Source organism: Dromiciops gliroides, chromosome 5 (assembly GCF_019393635.1).
Source record: "Dromiciops gliroides isolate mDroGli1 chromosome 5, mDroGli1.pri, whole genome shotgun sequence".
Classification (NCBI taxonomy): Eukaryota; Metazoa; Chordata; class Mammalia; order Microbiotheria; family Microbiotheriidae; genus Dromiciops; species Dromiciops gliroides.
This window is the reverse complement of record NC_057865.1, coordinates 163,955,764-163,971,141: the sequence shown is the minus strand read 5'-3', so window position 1 is coordinate 163,971,141 and position 15,378 is coordinate 163,955,764. Positions and strand designations below refer to the sequence as shown.

Below are 15,378 nucleotides of genomic sequence, written 5' to 3'. Positions count from 1 at the left end.
AATTCTACCAAATAGTGCATTACAAAACAAACAACCATCATGCACTAACCTCCATGGCATTTTTTAAAGGTCAGCAATAACGTACTCATTTTAAAATTGAAGAGAGCCAAACCTTGCTTCACCACTAACTAGCTATGTAACCTCACACAAGCCATTGCCCCTCTCTGGGCCTCAATTTCCCCCATCTGCAAAATGAAGGGTTTGGACCAGATGACCTCTGAGGCCCCTTCCAGCTCTGATAGTCTATGATTTTCTAAAATCATAGGAGTGAATTTAGAGATATGATCACACTGAAAATCAGCATAACCGTGTTGTGGTGAGTAATATAGGTTTCCCAACCTCCAGATTAGTTCCCTAAGTATTATTCTATCTCTTAGGCAAAAGGGACTTTATGAGATAAGTATAAACATGTTTTGAATTTCTTATATTAAGACATGCCCTCTCTTAGCTAAAGAGGCTCCCTAAAACTACATTGGTTTTAGAAATACTAGTTTGCTGAGTGGAAAATGTGTCGGGGCAGAGTGAAACATTAGCTATATATATCTATATATATCTATATATATCTATATATCTATATATCTATATATATCTCAGAATGTAAATGTATAAATGCTTTAAAACAGGCCATCTTCCAGTAGATCAGGGTTGACATGCCTCTAATATGTAACAATTTTTTTTTTTTGGTTAAACAGTCTAGAGTAGTTATTTCAGAAGGCTGATTTCTGAATACTGTTTCATACTGTTAAAGGGGCAAAGAGTTCTAAGGTTTCCTAGTAAGTTATCATTCAAATGCTCTTAAGAAGACTGGAGTAAATTTTAGGAAATGGTGGGAAAAAATCAAATCATTTCAACATGCATTCTAGGAATGCCAGTCTTACTCATTCATGAACAAAACACTGAGCTGAGAACTTTTCAAATTTCTAATTCACTTATAATCAGCCACTGAAAGTGCTACAGTTAACTAGAGTATTATGTTACATGGCAACTATTTTTGGAGAAGTGGAAGGGTTGGGGTAAAGAATGGCCCTACCTCTTTTGCAAAGAAGAAAAAAAAAATCCTGTCATTCCCCTAACATGATGAAACCTAGCATATCTGACATGAGATGCTAATGCTCTCAAAATGAAACTCTAGAAGTAGATAAAAGACTATAGAGGAAGGCAAGGATTCCAAAATGAAACCATAGAGAGCAGATTTAAAACAAAATACACCACTCCTTATGGTCACAGCACCCAGTGTTTTATTTTACACGTTTTATTTTAAAATCACAAAGAGCCCTGCACCTTAAAGAGCCTAATGCACTCCTAAGGTAACTGAAGTGTGTTTTCCCACCTTATAGACTACATAGGCAAAGGACCTATGGGAGAATCCTCTCTGGTTAGCCTGGCAGAGGAATGGGCAAGTAAGGGGCTATAGTTTCTAGGCATGCAAGGGAAGGAAAGGGCTCAGGTGCAGTGATGACTAAAGTCTGGAGATCTATGGGTAGGTTACCAGTAAGCCAGGGATGGATGCTCCTTCAGTGCTTGGGTGGGAAGTGCTGGCAGCTTCTTCAAATCGCTCCTTACAATTTCATTGCTGAAAAATAAATGAGAAACAATGCAAAGAAACAGGATCAGTCTCTGAGAAACATGGCTGCCTGCCCCAGAGAGTCTATCTACAATTACTCGCTTTTATTGAAAAGAAAGTGGGAGCTCTTTCTATTTATTATACAGATGCTTTCTTTGAAAAAAAATACAACAATCTTCACACACAAACATACCTAGAATAGAGCAGCTTTTACTTTCAGTGCAAAAAACCACAGTGGAATTCTTACAGGCAGAAATACTCTGGTAACTTAATTATGCCTTCCTTATGACCCTATTTGATGCCCTATTACAATATCAGACCTGTTTTCTGGGAATGACTGTATACTAAAAATAATTGTCTAACTCACCATGTACACTAAAACATTGATAGCAAAAAATTAGAAACAAAGTCTATTCTCATCAATTGGGAATTAGCTAAAAAAAAAATCATGGTATGCAAATGCAATGGAATTATCCTGTGTTGTAAGAAATCAAGAATATGATGTATACAGAAAAGTTTGGAAAGATTTACATGATCTGATGAAGAGTAAAGTAAGCAGAGCCAAGAAAACAGTATACAAAATGACGGTACCATCCCCAAAAGAATCAAAAGCTAATGTTGCAGGGGGTAGCTAGGTGGTACAATGGATAAAGCACCAGCCCTGAGTTCAAATCTGGCCTCAGGCACTTGACACTTACTGTGTGACCCTGGGCAAGTCACTTAACCCTCATTCCTCCTGCAAAATTAAAAAAAAAAAAGCTAATGTTGCAAAATTCCAAAGAACAAGTATTGCTCCAAAGAAGGGATATAGGAGCAGCTAGGTGGTGCAGTGGATAGAGCACTGGCCCTGGAGTCAGGAGTACCTGAGTTCAAATCCAGCCTCAGACACTTGAAATTTACTAACTGTATGACCCAGGACAAGTCACTTAACCCTCATTGCCCCGATCCCCTCCCAAAAAAAGAAGGGATATAAGAACACCCCTCCTTGCCCCATACTTCTTTTCAGATGTGTGGTACACTGTACATAGTTTCAGTCTTCTAAAAATGTATAGATCAGTTTTGATGATTTTTCTCTTTTTTTCCTTAAAAATGTTTGTTATCTGGGATGGCTCTCTGGGAATGGAAGAGAGGAGGGGATATTCGGAGAAATTTTGGTTGTGTAAAAAAAAAAACCCTACAGGTGTATTAATCACACAAATTCTGCTTCTATTGAAATCCAAAGACTACTAGAAAGGTATGGGCAGATGCTGAGATTCTTTCACATTACTCAGACCTCTTTGGTGGGGAAGTACAAAAGTACTAAGTGTACTATCTTGGGAACAGAAATTCTTTATCCCTGGAAGAACCTCAGAGCCTAATATAGGAGAGGAGGCTCCTCTCCAAGGATGCTACCAGTCCACACTGGATTTATGGGGGGAGCACAGATAGAAATTTGGTCCTAGGTGAAATAAATTTCCTCTTTCACATCTTTCTTTCTTGAAGAAATAACCTTCTCTTTGCCAAGGCAAACACATATCTCATCCCATCCTGTCTTCTCCAATGGATTGCCTCCTTTATCATTCCCACACTTTCCTATTCAATATCTTGTTTCCTGTTGTCTACAAACATGCCTCTATCTTCCCTCATTGTAAAATGCCCTTGCTTGATCCTACAATTCCTACACACACACACACCCTCATTTTTAGCTAGACTTCTTGAGAAAATCATCACAACCTCTAAGGATGGTTCAAAAACCATTGTAAACAGGACATAGATCACTTTTTTTTTTTTTTTTACTATGTGTCAGGATATGTCAGAGGATCAATTGGGAAGCCCTTTGAGAGAGTCAGAGACTTAGTTTGGGATTTACTTGTGATCATTACACCTAAAGCGTGTTTGGGGAAGGAGAAACAGCGGAAAGGATCTTCTTACCTACCAGAAACCTAATTTGTTGGCAAACATGTTTTCCTGGTGACAGTCACATATTTGACTTCTTTGCTTAAGCTCTCAGCAGGTTCACTAGTTATCCCCCCAGGGTAAGGTTGCATAGAAAAATATACCCCCTCCCCCAAATCACCAAAGTGTGAAGTCAGTTCAATCCATTAAAATGTAGAAGAGGTCCATGACACTTAATCTTTTGCAAAGGATAAACATGCAGTAAATGTGATATTTACCTTTGTCTATCTCATAAACATCTGCAATAACTCAAAGGAAGTTTTTAGTCCTATCAAATAACCTGGACCAAGTGCATTGTGACTGAAAACCAAGAGAGATCGCTACAACAAAGAACTTTATTCCCAGAGACCAATGCGTGTACAGATCACCAAGTGTATCAGAGTAGCCTTTTGTTTCTATCATGAAGAAATAATACTTTCTACTTTGACATAGGATTATAGTTTAAGAACTGGAACAGACCTCAGATCATCTTGAGTTGAGTTTTTCAATATTTATTTTTAAAGAGGACCAATGACATCTAATATAACCCCTTCATTTTACAGATTGAGGAAAGTGGGGCACAGAGAAGTTCAAATGACTTGTCCAAGGTGCCTGTGACTAGCAAAGATAGAATTCATACTCATGACCCAAGACTACAGAGTTCAATGCACAAATCATCATGATGTTTCCAAATCTTTTCAAGTAATTCACTGCTCACTTTTAGTGATTGCTCCATACATAGTAAATTAGTTGTTAAGGTGTCACTAAAATCTCATTTTTATGTTTACTACACAGTACACAACACTTTTAAAATAATGACACCACAATTTTATTTTTAACATTTATATTATTCATGTCTCCAGTTTACTGATTTTTCTAAGGAGTGCTGATTTCTGTTGCCCTGTAAACACTATGGGAAATCACAGTAAGAGCTTAGGAGAGAAGTTGAAGTTTTCAATAACTGATATGAAAAGTTACTTTGCCCAATATTTTTTGAAACGTAGCCAAATGCTCTAAAGGGCAGCTCATGGGAGCTTTTCCAATTTGTTCTCTAATGGTCATCCAGTGTCATAAGCAAAGGTGGAGATGAGATGACATCTTGCAGGCTTCTCCAAAGCTAAGATTCTATGTTGTTTTGTGCCATGGATATAGACTTATTATTAGATCATTGATATCAGTGAAGAGAATGACAAGACTAAGCATTCATTTGTTTTAAATTTATGTTTTGATCAAACTTCTTAGTACAATAAAATATGTGTAATGAGGCAAACTCTAAAACATGTGAAAGCCAAATATACTTGTGTGACCCCCCAACTTTTTTTTTTACTAAAAAAGGACCCCCCCCCCCACACACAAAGTAGTTTAATTAGCCTAAGCAAGACAAAAGGTGTGGGAGGTAGTAACTGCCTCCTTGAAGTCAGGAAGAAATGGATTCAGTCTACCCAGATGCCTATTATTTGTATAAGACAGAGCAAGTCATTTAACCTCCTACTGCCCCCAGACAATCTACATGACATTAAGCTGCAAAATTGGGACAGATCCATATTATTGGTAGGAGATTCCCCATTAGGAAGATGTCATGTTTTCAAATAATCATAAAAACAAAAAGATGAAATATAAACAATTAAAGACTTTAAAAATTTATCAGCCTAGCAATTTAGGCAGGTTAGTGTTTTAGAGACAGCAAGACTATACACATTTTCTCTAACTTCTTCCTTTAGACTGAAGTGGTTTTTCACCTTTTTGTTTTGTTTTGTTTTGTTTCATGGATCCCTTTGGCATCTGACGAAGCCCAGGGACTCCTTGAAATGATGTTTTTAATTTCATAAAGTCAAATACAGAGGATTACAAAGGAAACCAATCTATTGTAATGCAGTTATCAAAATATTAAAAACAAACCATCTCCCAGACCCCTGTTTAAGAAACCCTGCTTTAGAAGGATCAAAACTGGAATAGTGGGAAAAACATTGGCCTAGGGAAGAAATTTGTGTTCTACTGTTGCCTTTGTGACTAACTACCAATGTAGCCTTGGGTAAAAAACAAACAAACAAACAAACAAAAACCCCAAAGCAAAAAAAAAAACCCCACAACCTTCCTAGTTAAAACAGCTTCATTTTCTGTAAAATGAAGGAATTGGATCAGATAATCTCTTAAGGTCTCTATCAATTCCAAGATGCTTGCACTTCTGCCATAATTCTTACTCCCCCCCACCCCTAGGACTCTAACCCTGGGGCACTGGACTCTAGCAGGTGAGAGCTTTCTACCCCATCTCTCCACTCCCTACTTTTTAACCTTCTCCTTTAGAATGTAAGCACCTCGAGGGCAGGGACTCCCTTGTTTACTCGTTTCTGTACTTGTATGCCCAGCATTTAGCGCAGTACCTGGAACACAGTAAGCAGTAACCTGTCTATGCAAATGCATTGTCTGTCTAAATGTATAAACTTAATGATCTCTATCCTGACTTTACAGCATAAATCTCAGATTTTTTAGGTGAAAAGTACAATGTCAATTCAGCAACTATGAAATTATAGAATTACATAATGAAAGAGAGTGGCTGCCACATTAGTTTCCTTCTTTTGGTATTGTTCTTATACATTTATAAGTACATACCCTATGAACATACCCCACAATAAAACTCTTCCTTCCATTCTAGGGATGTGAAACTCTGCTGTTACATAACTTAAAATGGCACAATGTCACTTTATGTATGAACCAAAGATTTCTGTAACAACTTAGGATGGCAACTTCCTTATTTAACATTTTGTTTCGAATTCTTGTTCTGCTGAAGAGGTCTTACCAGCATACCACGTTTCAGCTGTTCCTAAATTATCTTTGACCCTCAAGGTCTTTAAAGTTATTTGCAAGTTGTAGGGGGAAAATTCCTCCCCTCTGAGTTACATAAAACAAGTAAGAATTAGATCAGTTCAATTTTTTTCCAAGCAACTTTCTTTGAGGTTGAGAACAGGTTTGGGATATTTCACTTTTAAAGGATTCTTCCCACCCCAATCAAATTTTCCAGCAAGCAAAAATAGAAATTTTTATGATAATAGCTTATAACAAGTTACTTCAGTTTCATGACAAATCTTCCATACAATGAACATCCTGGTCCAGCTATTCCTACTAATCATCCCAGGGACTCAGAAAATCTACTGATTTTTCTACTAACTCTAATAATGGTACCAGTTGTTGAATTTCATGAGACCAATCACAAAAAACAAATTAAAGAAAATAAATTTCAAATGATTAAACAGTACAATAATTATTTGGAATTGACTCAACTTAGAGACTGTGGAGAAAAGACATTTATGTAAGTTCAAAATAATGTCATTAGGGTAAGGCATCCTGTGAGATGAACAGCACAGCTCATTAATAAACTTTCCATACTATCTTTTGGAAAGGCAGGAAAATAACTTGTGTCATTTTCCTTAAAATAATAATCTTTATTACACACACATACACACACACTTATTTATTTATTTATTGGGGGGGAGGGGCAAGTATTCCAGAAGAAAACTAAGTCTTTGTCCTTTTGTTATTGTTGTTAATTTTTGGTAATAGTTCACTTGTTATTATTTCTTTATCTCATGACCTGCTCAAGATATATTGTTTTGTATGTCTGAAAAGACTAAAATGATATTTTACAGATTTTGAAAACTGCAGGCTATACTAAATTTACTTACAAGTGCTCTTAAAAAGAATGGACTCTATTTTAGGAAATGAAAAAAAAATACAAATGTTACTCCTACTTCCAGACTTGATCCTCTTATCTTTCTAGGCTGGTGACAACACAGTCATACAATGTATTTAAGATAAACTATTAAAAGCTTTTCTTTTATCTGTTTTCCCAGAGGAACAAGGATGTAGTGTTTCTGGGTGTTAAGTAGACTTTTTCAGGACAGTTAAATGGTCCATCTCCCTGCTCTGAAAGAAACATGATAATCAATTTCCCCTTGCTAATGAAGGCCACTGTTAGTGCAACATATCATGTAGTAGGGGTGTGTGCTGGTAAATGTTTAACAACCAGCTTTCTGAAAAAAAGTTCAAGATACACTTTTAAGTGTAATGGTTTTTTTGTTTGTTTGTTTGTTTTTTAGTGAGGCAATTGGGGTTAAGTGACTTGCCCAGGGTCACACAGCTAGTAAGTGTTAAGTGTCTGAGGCCGGATTTGAACTCAGGTACTCCTGACTCCAGGGCTGGTGCTCTATCCACTGTGCCACCTAGCTGCCCCTTAAGTGTAATGTTTTAATAACATTTTCTCCATCACTTTCTTTAATATAGACAATCAACAAAACAATCGAGCCTAGTTTGTAATGTTCACCATTTCCAAAGTCTAAATGCTCAAGGTGAAATTTAATGATTGTGCCATCTTGAATTAGTTTGAGCTGGCTCAACCTTGACTATTGTTTTATTTCTAAAGATGTGAATTATTGCCAAAAAAAAAAAAAAAAAAGAAAGAAAACCTTTAGAAGCTTCGGGGAGAATTTAGGATTTTCATTCAAATGACAGAATGATATTTTAACCTGATTTCTGAGCTCTGGTAGTCTCTTTCTTGATCTGCTTAGTCTGTACTTGTGAACAGATGTCTTAAAGGCTGACCTCAAGTCTTCAAGTCCTACTTCTCTTCTTTTTTTGTTTCAGTGGTTTGTTGGTAACACTAACAGAGGTCAGGGTGCCTCTTTCCCTCAACATACAACTTGTGAGTTCAAGATTAGCATGTTGTCCCCTGGGTAATAAAGGTTCAGGCCAGAGATCCTTACATGTTATATTTCTTCAACATAAGTCTTCTTCAGGTGCTATTTGCTAACTGCTCCTAATACATATTCCATAGGTAGATTCCTATTTTAATGATTAACATTAAGTTCTAGGGAACAAAACAATTTCCATATCCCAGCAGACGGTTCAGATGTAAGGCATGCTGATCTGGTTTCAATAGCCAGACTAATTCTCTCATACCAAAAAATCCCATATAACACATGTGTTTCACCAGGCCCTGTGGATATAGGTATAAATATCTGTAATGAAGACTTAACTGTTTTGATGTCTATGATTTATGTTTTACCAGTATTTGATGAGGGTATAAGATACTTTAAAAAAAACACTTTGATAGGTTTGGCTTATTGATATTAAAGTCTATAGAATCTAAGCTCCCTGAAGGCAAGAACTTCCTCATTTCTGTATTGGTATTGGTAGCACTAGCTAGTAGGTAGAGAGCAGGCCTTGGGGTTAGGAAGACCTAGCTTCAAGATCTTCCTCTGACACATACTAGTTGTGTTATCCCAGGAAAGTCTTAACTTCTAGATGCTCCTAAAAGGATAAATCACAGAAAAGCTGACAACCTACATTGAGCCTTTGCTTCAAGACCTCTAGAGTGTGTGTGTGTGTGTGTGTGTGTGTGTGTGTGTGTTGGTAGTAGGCCCCCAAATGTTCTGAGGTATTTTTGCATTATTCTAATAGAATGTTGGCAGCTAGGTGGTTCAATGGATAGAGAATTGGTCTTGGAATCAGGAAGACTTATCTTCCTGAGTTTAAATCTAGTCTCAGACACTTACTGGCTGTATGACCCTGAGCAAGTCCCTTAACCCAGTTTGTCCCAGTTTCCTCATCTGTAAAATGATCTGGAGAAGGAAATGGCAAACTACTTTAGTATCTTTTCCAAGAAAACCCCAAATGGGGTCATGAAGGGTAGGACATGACTGAAACAACTCAAGAACAAGTAGAATATCTTTTCTTATATAAACCTAAATCTGCATGCACCTCTGTAATTTCTACCCATTGGTCCAACTTCTGCCCCCAACCCCAACTCAGGGCCAAGATGATAAGAGTAATCTCTATTTTTCATGGCAATCCTTCAAATACATGAAACTGATGTGGGATGGAATTTGAGTCAGATTGATTGTGAGTTGTCCCAAAAGAATTACAAGACTCAGTGTCTCAGTTTCCCAAGTTTTATTGCAATACTGTGAGTGATCACAGGGAGAGAACCAGAAAAGTGGAAAGGTATCTCTTGAATAGGGAAAGAAAAGATAGTTATATTTATAGTATGGATAAATTGATTATCAGTCTCATTATAATAATCTCCACCTTAAGGAGGTAGAGGGGAGGGCCTATCCTAATTTGGAGTTCCTGGGGTCCTAAGACAACCCCCAAGGTGGGCACCTTTTTCAGTGGAGGTGTGTTTTGGGGGTTTACATGTCATAAGGTGAATCTGGGGACAAATTTGGCCTTTTCTGCGTATGTCTCTTTGTTTCCCATGGCTAGTTTCAAAATATCTTCATTTTTCTTTTATTTCTAGTCTGATTTTCTATAGCCTGTCAATGTATCATTGTTATATGACCTGCCCCTTTATGTTCCCATTGTGGGTACTGATTTTTGTGGGTAAGAGAACTTAGCATCCTGACTTTTAAGTTATCCATTAACTGGGGTCTGAATCCCTCTTAGAGCTAATATCTGAATTAGAGCTTGGACCTTAGGTTTTTTTATTAACCCCGTTTTGCCTCCTACATCAAAACCAGCTTTCATGGACCCTTAACTATTTCAAGCTAACCATTCTTTTTTTTTTTCCCCAACAAACATTTATTTTATTTTTTCCAGTTACATGTAAGGGTTGTTTTCAACATTCGTTTTCATAAGATTTGGAGTTCCACATTTTTCTCCTTTCCTCCCCCCTCTACAAGTGTAATGGAATTTATTAATTTGATCATTGACAATGCTATGCTAAGGTTTAGTAAAAATACAGCAATTCAAACAGTTAAAGAAGAGAATCCAGTTTTTCCAGACCAGAATCCAGAACCCAGTTTCCTCCTGATGACATCTTACCACTTCAAGAAGACAAGAGAACTCAAAGACTTTATATGTTTTGTTAGTTTTTACTATCTCCTTTCTGTTATAATATACACTATCTGTAACATGTACTCTCTGCAGAGGCTCTCCCTTTGCAAGACTAATGTCAAAGCGTCGGTTCATGAGGACAAAAAAAAATCGCCCCTCTGGACAAAACTTTCCTCTCTTCCTTTTCTATATTGTTGTTCACATATTATTAGTTAGCAATAGTTATTATATTCTTTTTACTGTTCCGTCAAGGAAATATTTTGTTTCTTGAGGAACAAAAGGGGGGAATGTGGTAAAAAGTTTTAACAGTTGGTTAGATAATGGAGAGACTCCAGTTTTTTTTAGGACCACCCTTTTGGGGAGGAGACCAACAGCATGACCTACGCACACAAGTCTGCCTGCGATGCATGCCAGATTGCCTGCCTGCTGAGCACTCGACTTCCGGGGTGTGAGCTTAAAAGGAAAGGAGAGAACGGAAGTGGGACCTTTTTTCCTGCTCCGCTGGTCTCCTGGCTGCGCTGCACAGACAGACGCGGACTGGAGTTTGACTCAGCCCGGCTCTCGGTTAACAGCACTCGCTTGACTCGTTCTCTCTCCCCAAAGGTGGCCTTCTGTTTTTGGTGAGTTTTATATAGAATATAGACTAAGCCTAGACTTAAGACGATTTGTATTGTATTTCTACTTTCCTATCCTTCTAATCAACATCACCTTGTGATTACCATACAATAAAAGCTCTATCTAGAAAACCAGAAGCTTCTTCCATTTACTAGTCTGGGAGATAAATTAAGGGAAAGGTTAAGTAGGGTAGATTTACAATCTAATATCCAATTTTAATCTCACACAAGATAGCAACCAATCTGGTATAGGTTATATATGTTCAATCTACAAGTGCTCTTTTATCAGTTCTTTCTATGGGAGTGGATAGTATGCTTCATCATTAGTCCCTTGGGATTGTCTTGGATCATTATATTGCTGAGAGTAAAGCCATTCACAATTGCTCATCGAACAATACTGCTGTCACTATGCACAATGTCCTCCCAGTTCTGCTCACTTCACTATACATCAGTTCATGAGTCTTTCCAGGTTTTTCTGGGATCATCCTGTTTGTCCTTTCCTATAGCACAATACCCTTCCACTACAATCATACCACCACAGCTTCTTCAGTCATTTCTTAATTGATGTACATTCCCTTGATTCCCAATTCTTAGCCACCACAAATAGTTGCTATAAATATTTTTTGTACAATTTCCCCCGCTTTTCTCTTTTTCACAATTACTATTGTTAACTGTTTCTCTCTATCCTATTTCCTTCCCCATGATATTTACTCTATTATCTATCTTCTTTCACCCTATCCCTCTTCCAAAGGGATTTGCTTCTGTCTGTCCCCTCCCCCAATCTGCCCTCCCTTCTTTTGTCCCTCTCTCTTTATCCCCTTCCCTTCCTATTTTCCTGAAGGGTTAGAGAGATTACTCCTCCCAATTGAGTGTGTATGTTATTCCCTCCTTGAGCCAATTCTGATGAGATTAAGGTCTTTGAGTCAATTCTGATGAGTGTTAGGCTCATTTACTGCAGGCTAACCATTCTTCCTCCATTCAACTAATCTTTATGTCATGACTGTAAGGCTGTTCACCATCCTGGTTATGTTCTCCTGAATGTACTCTGGTTTATCAATGTCAATTCTAAAATGTGGCTCCTAGAACTAAACACAATATCCCAGATATCATCTGGTCAGGGCTGAGTACAGTGGCCATTTGGGGGGATATGATGTCTCTCAGAGACACTGAGGTGGTGCTGAGCATTGTTCCTGAAATTAGAATGACCTAAATTGAAATCCAGCCTCAGATACTTACTAGCTGTGTGACCATGGGCAAGTCACTTAACATCTGCCTCCTCCATTTCCCAAAATGTAAAATGGGGATAATAATAGAATTTACCCTCCAGGGTTATTGTGATATTCAAATGAAATATTAGGAAAGCACTTAGCCCAGTGTCTGGCACATGGCAGGTATTTTTAAAATGGCCCCTCCCTGGGGCAGCTGGGTGGCGCAGTAGATAAAGCACCAGCCCTTGATTCAGGAGGACCTGAGTTCAAATCTGATCCCAGACACTTGACACTTACTAGCTGTGTGATCCTAAGCAAGTCACTTAACCCTCATTGCCTCACCAAAAAAAAAAAAAAAAAATTAATGGCCCCTCCCTTGCCCTTTCCCCCATGAAACTTAACTTGTTAGGTTTTTTTTTCTTTTTGGTTGCCGTGACCCACTGCTGCTTAATACTGAACTGTATATTGATGGCCCGGATCTTTTTCAGACAAAAGATTTTCCAGCTAAAACATCCTCTACTGGGGGCAGCTAGGTGGTGCAGTGGATAGAGCACCGGCCCTGGAGTCAGGAGGACCTGAGTTCAAATCCGGCCTCAGACACTTAACACTTACTAGCTGTGTGACCCTGGGCAAGTCACTTAACCCCAATTGCCTCACTAATAAAAAAAAATAAATAAAAATAAAACATCCTCTACTTTGTACTTGTGAAAGTGATTTTTTTAAAAATCAAAAGGAAGACTTCATATTTTTCCTATGAAACTTTATCTCTTTACATGTTACCCAATGTTCTAAACCATGGAAATAAAATGTTTGGACCCAGAATCTATCATCCAAAGGGTTAGTGTTCTCTCCTAGCTTAGCACATTTGGTAAACATATCACTTATGCTTTTATTCAAGTAAATGAGAAAAATATTAAACAACCCTTTAGGGCAAACTAAAACAACTTCCTAGAAATAATACCATGCTTTGTACTTTGTATATAGCACTGTGTGCTTTACAAGAGAATTCAAACACAACTAAGTAATTTTGACATCCTGTCAAGTTGAGTAAAATGGGATTTTGGCCTATGGTGTCTCTTTTCTTTTAGGGGCTTACTTTTCAGAAACTGTTTTGATTTGTTGAAAAAGGTAAAATAAAATAAGATAAAAATTCTCAAGATTTTTACATCTCTATGGTCTTTGGGAGAAATAAACTATGTAAATGTTATCAGTAGACTGATAGACAAATAGTAAATTGTATTTTTTTTCTGACACTCCTACTGTTAATCAACTGCCTTGTTGTAGTCATCTTTAATGAACACTGTTTCTATATGCCGACATCCCAATTATGGTTACATATAAGTTATCATCATACCATTGGTAATAATAGCTTATATTTATATGGATTGTTAAGGTTTACTGAGCGCTTCTTAACTATTATCTCATTTGATATTCACTGTAGCCCTATATGGTAGGAATTATGTAGGAATTTCTATAGAAACTATTATCTTTATTATCCAGGTAAGCTATTGTTGTTTTGTCTTTTGCTCTTGAAGAGGACCATGACATTGGGGTGATGTCATGACTTGCAGTAAATTGGATTAAGTGAATTGGATTTAATTGGCTGTTCAAGGTCACCAAACTCATGGTCACCTCCAGAGCCATGTGGTTCCAGTAGCAAGATATACATTAGGAGACTGGAGATGGCCCTGGATGTTTAAGGCAATTGGGGTTAAGTGACTTGCCCAGGGTCACACAGCTATTAAGTGTCTGAGGTGAGATTTAAACTCAGGTCCTCCCAACTTCGGGGCCAGTACTTTATCTATTGCATCATCTAGTAGCCCCATCCAGATAAGCAAACTGAGGCACAAAGAAGCTATATGATTTGCCCATGTTCATAAAGCTTCTAAGTTGGATTGGAAAGTAGGTCTCTCTTAATTCCTAGACCAATGCTTTTCCATTAATCCTATTATCTCCTCTAGTTAATCAAAGAACCATTAGGATTGGGAATAGAAGTGATAACCACCACACAATCTATTTGCTAATGATCAACCACCCTAAGTTCTGATATATAACCAGAAAGAAAGTAAATGTGTATCAGTTAAGGGAAAAAAAAAACCACACAGCAAGGGAGCTACATGTGGATAGAATCATTTTCTGAACCTTTACCTAAGCATTTTACATTTACCTATCATATCTAAGAACCATTACAGAGTATAAATTCATGTAATTATTTTTCTTTTCTTTTTTTTACAGTGGTCTTATATTGTTCACAACAGGAACTTCTTTTCTTCCTCTGATGACTTACTTATCTTTCATTCCTAATAATGAAAATTCAATAGTTTATTAAAATTAAGAAGTTAGAATCTATACTAACTCGATAGAAAGGAGAGTTGAAAAATTATAAGCAGACAGATTTCCTAAATAAATATTACCAAAGAGAAGAAACAGACTTACTTTGAGCTTCTCATGAGATAAAAAGTAAGCTTTGGAAAGATATGCCAGGCCCGTATCTAGTTTATGCCTCATCAGAGTTGTTAGGAGGAAATTTAGAACCCAAAGCAAATTCACTTTAGGTGGGAGAAAAGAGCTGACCCTCTTTGTCAACAGAGTTCATCTGTGATATAAAAAGGGGTGGTCCATCCTCCAGATACTAGTTCCTCATTCCATCATAGCCAACAATTCCCTACTCCTTTCCTCCCCACCCACAAGTTTTCAACCTTAGGGAGGAGGCAGGGTGAGGTAGGCAGAGAGGATTATGATTAGCTGGCGATGGTAGGCTCTGGCAATAAGAATCCATAGTGATGAGATGCTCAGGTATGGTGGCCAGGGGCCCACATGGAAGTGGGGCTAGCAGAGGACTTAAAACAACAAATTTTTCCTCAATGTCCTATTAACCCACCCTCGTTGTGGCTCTGTGACTCATATGTACAAAAGCTCTTTTGAAGTTCTTCATTCCTAAATAAGTAAGCTAGTCCCAAAGTCATACATGTAATGCCTCTGATTCATAATTATCCTATGGATACTCAGATTACTTGGATGGATCCATGATCTCACCAATACATCCCTCCAATAGTAGATAGAGATTGTATGTCATCCGTACCTGATGCCCTATTGGAAGTCACAAAATGTTACATGATATAAAGGAAAATCCTCCCCACTATGTTGGGTGGTCTTTTTTTTTTTTTTTTTTTGGAAACTTATAGATCACTGTGGATGAGAATGTGTACACAGGAGGAGAATGTTTGGATTTTGTCACCATAAATCAGTA

At 37.6% G+C, this 15,378-nt stretch overlaps 1 protein-coding gene across 1 annotated transcript in view; it reads right to left on the bottom strand.

The window, feature by feature from the left end:
• Positions 1–15,378, bottom strand: part of FRMD4A (FERM domain containing 4A) — a 313,453-nt gene that overhangs the window by 114,294 nt on the left and 183,781 nt on the right. Inside the window, exon 9 of the mRNA XM_043967592.1 lies at positions 1,490–1,573. Within this exon, the coding sequence (XP_043823527.1) occupies positions 1,490–1,573 (84 nt within the window). The remainder of the gene's footprint in view (positions 1–1,489; positions 1,574–15,378) is intronic.